We start from the raw sequence: 10576 nt of genomic DNA, 5'->3' as shown, positions 1-10576 counted from the left end.
GCCTCTGTCTCCCAAGTGCTGGGATTAAAGGCATGTGCCCCCACTGCCCGGCAAGGGGCTTTCTAAGAGCAGAAGTGATAGCAGATCCCAGGGCCCTTCCATTCTATTGGTCTAAGGAGCCCCCACCCACATCCCGCTGCTGGTGTGCTTAAGTAGACAGATGCTGTGTCTGGAGGTGGTAGGTGGACAGCAGATAGATCTCACAGTTTAGGGGCTGTGGAGTTCTGAGGTTTGAAGGATCTAAGGTCATTGGGTTTTTTGTTGTTGTTTTTTTTGTTTTTGTTTTTGTTTTTTAGAGACAAAGTTTCTCTGTGTAGCCCTGGTTGTCCTGGAACTCACTTTGTAGACCAGGCTGGCCTCAAACTCAGAGACTTATCCACTCTGGAGTGCAGGGATTAAAGGTATGCACCACTCGGGCTGGAGAGATGGCTCAGTGGTTAAGAGCACCGACTGTTCTTCAGAGGTCCTGAGTTCAATTCTCAGCAACCACATGGTGGCTCACATCCATCTGTAATGGGGATCCGATGCCCTCTTCTGGTGTGTCTGAAGACAGTGTACTCACATACATAAAATAAATATAAAAAAAAGAAAGGAAAAAAAAAGTGTGCACCACTAAGCCCAGTTTGTTTGTTTGTTATTACATTTTATTAATTGTGTGTTTTGTTTGTTTGTTTGTTTGTTTGTTTTGTTTTCAAGACAGGGTTTCTCTGTGTAGCCCTGGCTGTCCTGGGACTCTCCCTGTAGTCCAGGCTTGATGGGCTAGGCCAGAGTCCCTGGTGCAGCTTTAAAGCTGGGGAAGGTGGTGGTAAGGTTATGTGCTTGTTTTGTTTGTTTGTTTGTTTGTTTGAGACAGGGTTTTTCTGTGTAGCCCCGGCTGTCCTGGAACTTACTCTGTAATCCAGGCTGGCCTCGAACTCAGAAATCCGCCTGCCTCTGCCTCCCAAGAGCTGGGATTAAAGGCATGCGCCACCACTGCCCGGCTGTGCATTTTTTTTTTTAACAGTTCCCTCTCAAGCTTCATTCCCATCCTCCTCTTCTTCCTCCTCTTCCTTTTAAAGAACAAGGTCTCACTATGTAGCCCTAGCTGACTTGGAACTAGCAAGTTAGTATACAGACCAGGCTAACCTTGAACTCAGAGATCTGCCTGCCTCTGCCTCCTGAGTTCTGGGATTAATGGCCTGAGCTAACACAACTGCCCCTTGTCTTTTAAACTGACCTGGATTAATGACCTGGAACTGGCAAACCTATGCTCCCTACATAGAGTCTTGGGTCCAGCTGTAGTTCCTCCTCCACAAAACCCTCGTGTTTGGCTCCATCCTTGACCACCAGACTTGCTACCCACAGGTCTAGACAAAGTCCAAAGAACTTAAGAGAAAGAGGTTCTTAAGTTTATTGCCTGACTGGGCCAGGTCACTGAGCTCTGTGGTCACCGGGCTTTGTCTCCCTTTTGGGACAATGGCTTCTTCCAGAGGAGCAATAGGACAAGCAAATTCACCATGAGCTGCACATGGCCAAAGATGGGGACACCATAGCTACGGTAGAGAAGGCCACCCAGGGTGGGTCCTACAGTGCGGGTCAATGGATGCACAGATGCGGAGAGGCCCAGCATGGTCCCTGGGAGAAATCGGGAATAGCAATCAGACCCTGGGCAGGTCTCTGGACAGGCTGCCTGCCTTCTGGCTATAGCCTTCTGCCCATCCCAACCTGCCCTGCACATTGTTCACAGATGGCTTGAGACACTTTTCAAAGGACCTGTCCATCTCCCTCACAGCTGCCCCTCCACTGCAGCACCCTCCCATCCCGACTAAGCAGATCCTCCTCCTCCTAGAAGGTCAGTCAGTTTCTCTGTGTGAATGGGGCTGAGCCTCTTTCCTGTTCTAGCTATTTCCCAGGGAAGGGAGGAGTCTGGGAAAGGAGTCAAAGGTCAGGGATAGGCCACACCCTCCCAGACCTGTTAGTGTAGACCTGATCTGCATAGACGAGGCTCCACCCAGGACATCCAGGGTGCTAGCTCTCACACTTTCTCCAAATGGTGACTGTGATGGCCAGTGAACTTGGCTAGGGAGGGTCCCCTGAGCCACTGTAGGGTTCTAAGGCTGGCATTCTAGTTGGGCATGGTGTCCCTACTGCTTTTCATATAACCCTTCCTCTTCTTGTCCTTCCACCATCCTCCCATAGACTCAATGGATCTCAGTGGGCAGGGCCAGGGTTTCCAGCAGGCTAAAGAGATATGTTCAGGTCCCAAGCTAAGAGTACCACTGTCCTCTCCTGAATGTGTGAGCCCACATCTCCACACCTCTGGTCAGCTTCTTAGTGTGGACATGCCTGCACAGGACCTTGTTAAAGTGACTGTGAGTGGAGTCACTAACACATTCACTAACACACTGAGTACCCATCTCACCTTGCATCCCCAGATGGGGGTCACAGTCTGCCTCACCTTACTCCAGAAGGTGACCGAGCTTTGCTGCTCACCGGTCAGGGACTTCTGCGACCAGGCCTGTAAGGCTCCACCCACACTGAGGGCCTGCTGTGGGGAAACTCAGGTGCAGCCTCTCTCACTGCCCACTCGCCCGCAGACATTAACTGACAGGCCAATTACTGCCTCCTCTGCACCTCCTGTTCCCAGGTAAACCAGGCTGGCTAAGGGGTGTTGCCACAGGCATGACGTGGCTTTGGTGGCTTGGCCAGCTCCTCCTGGTCAGCCCCACCCTCCACTCGCCTGGCCTGAACACCCTCTTCTTCCTTCCGGATAGACTTCTCTCCCAGCCCTTTGGAGCTGCTGCTTTGGCAGCACGGAGTAACTGCCCTAGACGGCCTTTGGAGGTCAGGCCCAAAGATATCCTTAGCTGTGCGGATTTGAACCCTCTACTCAGGAAGCTCTGAGCACTGTGTGGTCAAGGACTGGGAAATCTTGGCTGCTCTTCTCCCTGTCTGGCCTCTTTACCACTCCAGCACCAGCTATCTTCCTAAGTGGCCCCTGTAGGCCCCACAGGTCCATTTCTTTGCTCATCTTGCTTATCCCCTGCCTGGACAAAGCCTCTGGACTCTCCTCTTTTTAGTGAAATTCTGGACTGGGTCAGAGCCAAGTCAAATGCCTCCTCCAGGAAGCCTTCCACCTGTGCCCCTGCCTGACTCTGGACTTGTCAGCAGCACTGGAAAGAGGGCAGGATCTTTACCAAGACTTTTTCTTCTTGTCACCCCCTTCTTATCTGGCTCAGCCAGATAAGGAGGAATCCTGGATGTTGGGGCTCACCTGTGTCTGAAGCGGACACAGCCTTGGTCAGCATGCTGTCTGTGACTACGTTGAGAGTACAGAGACTGAATACCAGTCCGGGCATCAAAAAGCAGAAGTGGAGCACATTGGACATCAGCGCCTGGCAGAGCAATGGGCAGGGCCATGCTGAGTGGGGGTGTTAAAAAGCTAGAGGACCACCCACCCTGAGGTCCCACCCACAATGCTCCACCATGGAAGATGCCTGGGCTGGGGAGGAGGGAGTGCCAGGTGGCCTGAAGCAGGCCAGGGACTTGGCACACACAAGGCATGTGTAGAGGATGGCCTGAGACCTGCTTCACAGGGCAGCTGTGTGTGTGTGTGTGTGTGTGTGTGTGTGTGTGCTCTCACCATGCCCAGTCCCACAACAGCAAAGACCAGCACACTGGATCGCAGCAGGGTTTCCTCTGGAAAACGGGTGCTCAGTCTCCCAATGACCAGGCCTTGGATCATCTAGGAAGGGTGGGGAGGGGAAGACAGCAGTTCTCAAGAAGAACCAGAAGTTCTCAACCTGTGTGTTTCAACCCCTTTGGGGGGGGTCAAATGACCCTTTTACAGGGGTCTCCTAAGACCATTGGAAAACACAGATATTATATTACAATTCATAACAGTAGCAAAATTACAGCTATGAAGTAGCAAGAGAGACATTATTGTTATTTTTTTGTTTGTTTGAGACAGGGTTTCTCTTTGTAGCCTTGGCTATCCTGGAACACGCTCTGTAGACCAGGTTAACCTCGAACTCAGCAATCAGCCTTTATCTGCTTCCCGAGTGCCATGATTAAAGGCGTGTGTCACTACTGACTGGCTAACAATGAAAATAGTTTTACGGCTGGGGGTCACTATAACATAAGGAACTGAATTAAAGGGTCACAGCATTAGGGAGACTGAGAACCACTGGTATAGATAGACCTTGTCCTGGTCTCCTGAAAGAGCTCTGTCAGGAGAGAAGATATCCAGAAGAGACTCTTGTGAGCCTCTCTCTTTGGCAATCAGATCAATGAAACAACAGAACCCAAGGCACTGGAATTGCTCCAGGAGTCTCATGGTGGGTAAGGAAAGGCTGAAGTCTGGGGCCAGACAGAGGGAGAACTTGTCTCCCAGAGACCTCCCAGAGTTCTGAGAACTTGTCAGATCTCCTTGCAGGAGAGACTGGAGCTGAGACAGTGATGGGTCAGTGATGGGCAGGACCACACCCTGACCAGGACTCTTAGCTCTGCACTCCTCCTGCTCTCTTTTTAAGCCTGAGCCTCATCTCTGGACCTAAAGATAAACAAGAGGGTCACTGAACCTCTTTGTTCCTCTTCTCATTGTGGTGGCACTGAATGAATCTCCTCTCTCTGCTTTTAACTCTTTAGTTAACCTATTGAGGATAAGCAGCTGAGCCAAAGTTGTTAGGGCTTCAGGACCTTAGCTCTGACCCTGACAATTCCCATAATACCTTCAAGGGAAGGGGAATTCTGGACTGGTGGCTGGGTGAGCCTCACCATCTGCATCCCTTGAGAGCCCCTCTACCCAGTAGGCACTGCGATGCTGAGCCATGTGGTTCCTAGAAAGCTACAAGGTCACAGAGCAAAGGCTCCTCTCAGCAAAAAAAAAAAAAAAAAAAAAAAAAAAAAAAAAAAAAAAAAAAAGGAAAGAGAATCTACACCGGGGAGATTCAGGGACACCAGAGACATGACTCAGCAGGCCAGGTAGCCCAGGGTGAGGCTCCCTATCTCCTTTCCTCAGATAGGAAGTGCCTGTTTCTACCTGTGAAGGAAGTGTGTGGGACCAAAGGCCAGGACTGAACAGAGTCAGAGCAAGGAGCTGTCAGGCTGCTAGGGCCAGTGGTTGTCAAGGTTCATGGGGGTTGGACCCAGGCTTCTAGAGCCCATACTGGTCCAGCCACAACCACTACTTATGGTGGGCAGAACCTGGTTGCTTCTTACAGAACCTTCCATGTCTTAGAAAAACAAATCGTCTCCAGACTGGTTTTATGGAAGCATTTAATACTGGCCTCAACCACTTGGATCTACATCCTGACTAACTGCCCAGCCTCAACTTCCCCATTAAGTTGAAAATAAGCTTGTAGACACCATGCGGACCTCACCGTTATCTGACAAAACAGTGAGTTAGTCATCCAGTCAAGAAGGCCACTTTCCCTCAGTCCTCCCAACTGTACCCTCTGGCTTCTGCACGCTCAGTCACCTAACCAAGGCAGTCGCTGCTGCTGCCCCTCTATGGAGCAGCTAAAGCCTATGGTCCCCACTCCTTTACTCAGACCCCCTACTATTCCAAGTTGACCAGCAGGCTACCCTTCCCTGTGAATGTCACTAAAACCTTGTGTGGTCCTCCCAGGGTCTTTGTCTCCATGGAGCTCACATCCCTGACCCTAACCCATCCATTATCCACTCCTCCATTTCTTGCCGTTTCTTCTACCTGTGTTCTTCCCCTTTTACAGCGTTTCTCTTTCTTATTCAGGATCTTACTTGCTATCCTAGTAGCTCTGTACTATCCCCACCTTAGTGCCCTCAGAATGGCTAGCATCCTAGAACAACTCTGGGTGACAATCAGGTATCAGGGAGACCATAGGAGTCTCTCTTGAGGGATCCTTAAGAGACATCATCTGCTAGCTGGTTAGTGGTGGCACATGCCTTTAATCCCAGCACTTGGGAAGCAGAGGCAGAGGCAGAGGCAGAGGCAGAGGCAGAGGCAGAGGCAGAGGCAGAGGCAGAGGCAGAGGCAGAGGCAGAGGCAGAGGCAGAGGCAGAGGCAGAGAGGCAGATGGATATCTCAATTTGAGGTCAGTCTGGTCTACCGAGTGAGTTCCAGGATAGCCAGGGCTACCCAAGCTGAAACCCAGGCTTAAAAAACCAAGGGGGAGGGGTGTCTGTAAACCTACTGGAGCCATGATCCTGATCCCATACCTTAGGACTCCCTGTATGCCACTTCCCAGAGCTCCCCAGCTCCCCACCTGAAGGAGCATATGGAGTAGGCAGGATATGGCTTGAATGGCATCTTTCTTCTCAGATAACTTGGTGGTATGGTTGGGACATCCTGATGTAGTTGAGACATGCCTGGCCCTCAGTCTTAGGCTACCCACTTCTTGCTGGTCTTGGGGCTCAGAGTTCGGACACACCCCTCGTCTGCTTCCCTTTCCCTGCCTTGTGCCAGGCTCCTAAGCCGTACTCTTCTTTCTAAGCCTCTGCAACAATCCCAGATTGCCACACTAATGTGCCACAGTCTCAGATGACCATAACCATAGAGCCTAGAAGAGTCTGTCTCCAAGGGTCTCCAAGGGCTTGGACTTCGAATCAGTACAGGCTTGTGTGGTCTGGCTGCAAGCAAGTGGCAAGCAGCTCATACATGTATTCATTCATTCATTTTTGAATAAGGGTATTTTGTAGCTCCATCTAGACTAAATATTGCTATGTAGTAAAGGGTGACTTTGAATGTCTGATCCTCTCCTGCCTCTGCATCCTAAGTGTTGGGATTACAGGCTTGAACCGCCATGCCTGGTTTATGAGGTGCTGAGGATGGAATCCAGGCTTTGCACATGGTAGACAGGCATTCTACCAACTACGCTGCATTCCCAGCAGGCAATCCATCTTGCACGAAGGTCTGCTTAGCCATGGTCAGTATTGTGTGTTTTGTTTACTTCTTTTATCTCCAACAGTGTGTCATTTCTTGCTGGTGCAGATTAGAGACTTTCCTTGTCATTGGTTAGGGAGCTTGGCCAGGGAGTAAAGGCCAGTTCTGGGCATGGATGCTCAGGGAACAGATGTCTCAGAGGGGTCAGGAATGCTGCTAAGCTTCCAGAGTGATCTGGACCCCTTCTCTGCTAGTCTCAGAATAGCTACTCCTACGCTCTGGTGGTTAGACAGTCAAATCATACTGGGCCATGGCTGCACGTCACTACTTGTCTCTGCTACCCAGGGTCTGCTCAAATGCCAGTAGGAACCAGGGAGCAGGTAGCTGGCTCTGACTATGCTGGCCTTGGGTTTGGAGCTAGGAGGCCCTGAAGGGCTGGCTGAGAGGATACTCGACCCCCTACCTCAAACTGGTTCAAGGATACCCCTGACCCCCCCCACCCCAGCAATTAGAAGCTCCTAGCTCCTAAAAGGAGAGCATATTAGATGACGATGCCTTGCAAGTCTTAAGGAGATCCTCGAGGGCCCATGACATCTCAACTACCTCATGGAACATAGTATCATTTGACTAAGAAAGGAAAGAGTAGCCTGGAAACTTGCTATGTTACTCAGCTAGGGAGGACAGACGCTGACTCCAGACAAGAACCTTATCACAACACACCCATTTCTGTATCTTCAGTCCCTCCAAGTCCTGTCTACTGCCCAGCATTGAGGCAAATCCTGGATTGACATGTTGCAGGATGGAAAGCCAGGAGCTGAGTGTTTTCTCTCTGTGTGTTTCTCCATGGGTTTTTTGTTACTCAAGGTGGTTAAGGAGGAAGCCAGGATGGCCACTCAGGCAGATCTCCCAGAGTGTGATATGCTGGGAAACCAAGTCCTTTTTGCTCATGCCTACTTACCATCTGGAGGATCCCAAAGAAGGACATGAGGTAGCCAGCATGTGCAGGCTCCAGCTGGAAGAAGTCCATAGAGATGATGGAGAACATCACCATGAAGAGTCCTAGGTAGAGGAGCAGATCAGCCATTGGTGCCTGGCCCCAGGGCAGTACGCGTCTCCCTCCATTGGTGCCTGGCCCCAGGGCAGTACGCGTCTCCCTCCTGTGTCCTGGCCAGGAAACTTGCCTGACTAGGGAAGACTTGTAACACCACCTGGGATTTGATAGAAGGTGACTCCCTGGGGAAGCTGCTGGTAAGTAGTCCATGTGAGCTACAAGGTGCCAGAATGGGGACCCAGGGAGTCATGGGAGCCCTCAGAGGCCCCTGACATATAGGGGTGTGTGTGTGGGGGGAGTGTTTCTCAGGTTCCAGTCACTGTAGCTGAAATACACAGCCTGGATGGATGGACCCTTTCTCAGCTGGCAGGGGGAGCAGCTTCTTTGTGGCCCCTTCCAGCCCTGCCAGGGGTTTCAGTCCAGTGTTTCACAGCCACAGAGCTTCTGGGTCAGGAAGGAGCTGAACCTGTGGGATTTAATACCTCTGAGCCCATAAGGGGAATAGATCAGTGGTGGGGCCCTTGCCTGGCTTTTGTGAGGCTCTGGATTCTATTATCAGTACCACAAACAAAGCCTTCAGACTGTGGTGGCTTCTGAACAGCGACGTCACTATGGGCCACTCAAAGCCGGGCAGACCATCTACGGGGTCCTGTGTTCCTTCATCAGATGGTTAGAGCCTCCAGAGTCTGGGTGCCTCTCAGACCTATGTGGTACCTCTGAAATCCATGCTTGAGTGATGAGGCTTAAAGATGAGCAGGAATTGGTGGACTGTGTGTAAGGCCCTGTGGTGGCCATTCAGAAAGGGACCCAGACTCCCTTCTCCTCTCTTTGTGCTAGCACATAACTAAAATCTGCTCCCACAGGGGTGTGCTGGAAGCCCCCTCCCCCGGGTGTAACTGGACAATAAGGACTCAGAGGCAGAACAAAGGATCACCTGGATGGGTCCCCAGCCTTGGTCATCTCAGACCATAGACATGAGTGGGGGTGGGGGAGTGTGACTCACCTGTAGGGAAGCCAGAGATGACCTTGACCAGGAATACAGGCAGCACTCTAGGCAGCAGCAGCAGGCGGGTGATGGCCTTCAGGTCAAATACACTGGCCTTGCTTCCGCCTGGCCACCAGGGAATGGCAGTCAGAACACTGGTTGTGGGGCTCTGGCTTCCAGCCTTGTCCCCCATGCTTAGAGCTGACTACTCTCTCGGCAGCCTTCTCCCACAGCCTCTGGGGTGGGGCGGGGCAGTGGGCCACATGCTGGCCAACCAGGTGTTCAGGAGGCGATGCACCTGGCATCGGGTAGCTCTGCTAGCGCATTCCTAGATCTTCAGCCTTCTTGATAAGGGCGGTGGCTCCCAGCCCAGCTGGAAGGCAGTAGTAGTCAGAGAGGCATGCCTTCACACCCAGGACACTCTCAGCCACAGGGCTCCCAGCTATGCCTAGGTGTCCCCTGGGACTCTCCTCTTTCTTCTTGGATTATAACCTCTTGTCCTAAAGAGTCTCCCAGCCGGGCGTGGTGGCATGCCTTTAATCCCAGCATTTGGGAAGCAGAGGCAGGCAGATTTCTAAGTTTGAGGCCAGCCTGGTCTACAGAGTGAGCTCCAGGACAGCCAGGGCTACACAGAGAAACCCTGTTTCAAAAAACAAAAAACAAAAAACAAACAAACAAAAAAAGAGTCTCCCAGGTTGGTCTCCATGTTAGTCACTGAGCAGAGGCACAGAGGTGACTGACCTTTCTGAAGAGCCAGCCTGGCCTATATTTGCCTTCTCTGTGTCTCACTTCTTTCTCGCCCACTGAGCCAGTAACCTCGCATGGCTCAGGACCTTCAGTATCTCAGACACTAGCAGCCACCCCCATCCAGCTGTGTCCCCTGTGTTTCTAGACTTGCCTCCCTGCTTAGGGCCTTGGCTTGCCTGAGTCCCATAACTGTGCCCAGCTTGTCCTACCAGGAATCAGCAGCAAGAAGTACAGAGGAGATCCCATCTCCTCTTCGAGTCCCTTGAACCCCTTGTCTATAAGGTCTTCCCTCCATCCCCAGTAGAGGTACCAGGACGCTGGCTTCTTAGGCAAGGTGGTGCCCATTGGCCCAGGTGTGGGCAGGTGGGGCTTACCCTGATGGGCTGACTGGACGCTGGCCTCCTTGGTGGTAGCAGGTACACAGGTAAAGCTGAGGACAGCTCCTAGGAGGGTGACCACAAAAGCCAGGATGGCAGGACACTGGATCCTAAGGACACAGCCAGGGTCATATGGTGTGCTGTTGTATTGATACACTCTGAAGCAACCCCCCCACCCCCACCCTGCCCCTTTGGCTCCATTAAGGCCTCGCCTACTGAGGGTGCTCAGTCCCAGTTACTTGATCTCTTAAAGCACATTTAACAAACGACAGATGCCTCAGCATGCAAGCCCCGAAGGCTCTGGGAGGTGAGGGTGGGGGTGGGGTGGGGGGTGTGGAGCAGTATGTGAGACCGGGAGGCGAGTTGCACTGCTGAGGGAAGTAAAGTGGCCTTGCTCAGGGTGTCGTTGGTTCCTAGGTTCCCCAGGGTCAGATAGGTTTGTGGGTATCCCTGAGGATGACTTTAGAGACCCGAGACCGGGTGCAATATCTCCTCCCAGTGAGGAATCACCTTTCTCTTTTTCTCTTTCTCTCTTTCTTTCTCTCTCTCTCTCTCTCTCTCTCTCTTTCTCTCTC

At 51.8% G+C, this 10576-nt stretch overlaps 1 protein-coding gene across 3 annotated transcripts in view; it reads right to left on the bottom strand.

The window, feature by feature from the left end:
• Positions 1 to 1366: 1366 nt before the first annotated feature.
• Positions 1367 to 10576, bottom strand: part of Slc22a18 (solute carrier family 22 member 18) — a 27546-nt gene continuing 18336 nt past the window's right edge. For all 3 annotated transcript variants that reach the window (XM_031384679.1, XM_031384678.1, XM_031384677.1), the window contains 6 exons: positions 9999 to 10111; positions 8896 to 9003; positions 7800 to 7900; positions 3623 to 3724; positions 3254 to 3374; positions 1367 to 1614 (listed from right to left, as the gene is read on the bottom strand). In XM_031384679.1, the coding sequence (XP_031240539.1) occupies positions 1427 to 1614; positions 3254 to 3374; positions 3623 to 3724; positions 7800 to 7900; positions 8896 to 9003; positions 9999 to 10111 (733 nt within the window). In that variant the 3' untranslated portion in view covers positions 1367 to 1426. The remainder of the gene's footprint in view (positions 1615 to 3253; positions 3375 to 3622; positions 3725 to 7799; positions 7901 to 8895; positions 9004 to 9998; positions 10112 to 10576) is intronic.

The sequence above is a fragment of the Mastomys coucha genome, unplaced genomic scaffold (assembly GCF_008632895.1).
Source record: "Mastomys coucha isolate ucsf_1 unplaced genomic scaffold, UCSF_Mcou_1 pScaffold21, whole genome shotgun sequence".
Classification (NCBI taxonomy): domain Eukaryota; kingdom Metazoa; phylum Chordata; class Mammalia; order Rodentia; family Muridae; genus Mastomys; species Mastomys coucha.
Note: the sequence above shows the minus strand (reverse complement) of the source record. Positions and strands in the feature narration are given on the sequence as shown.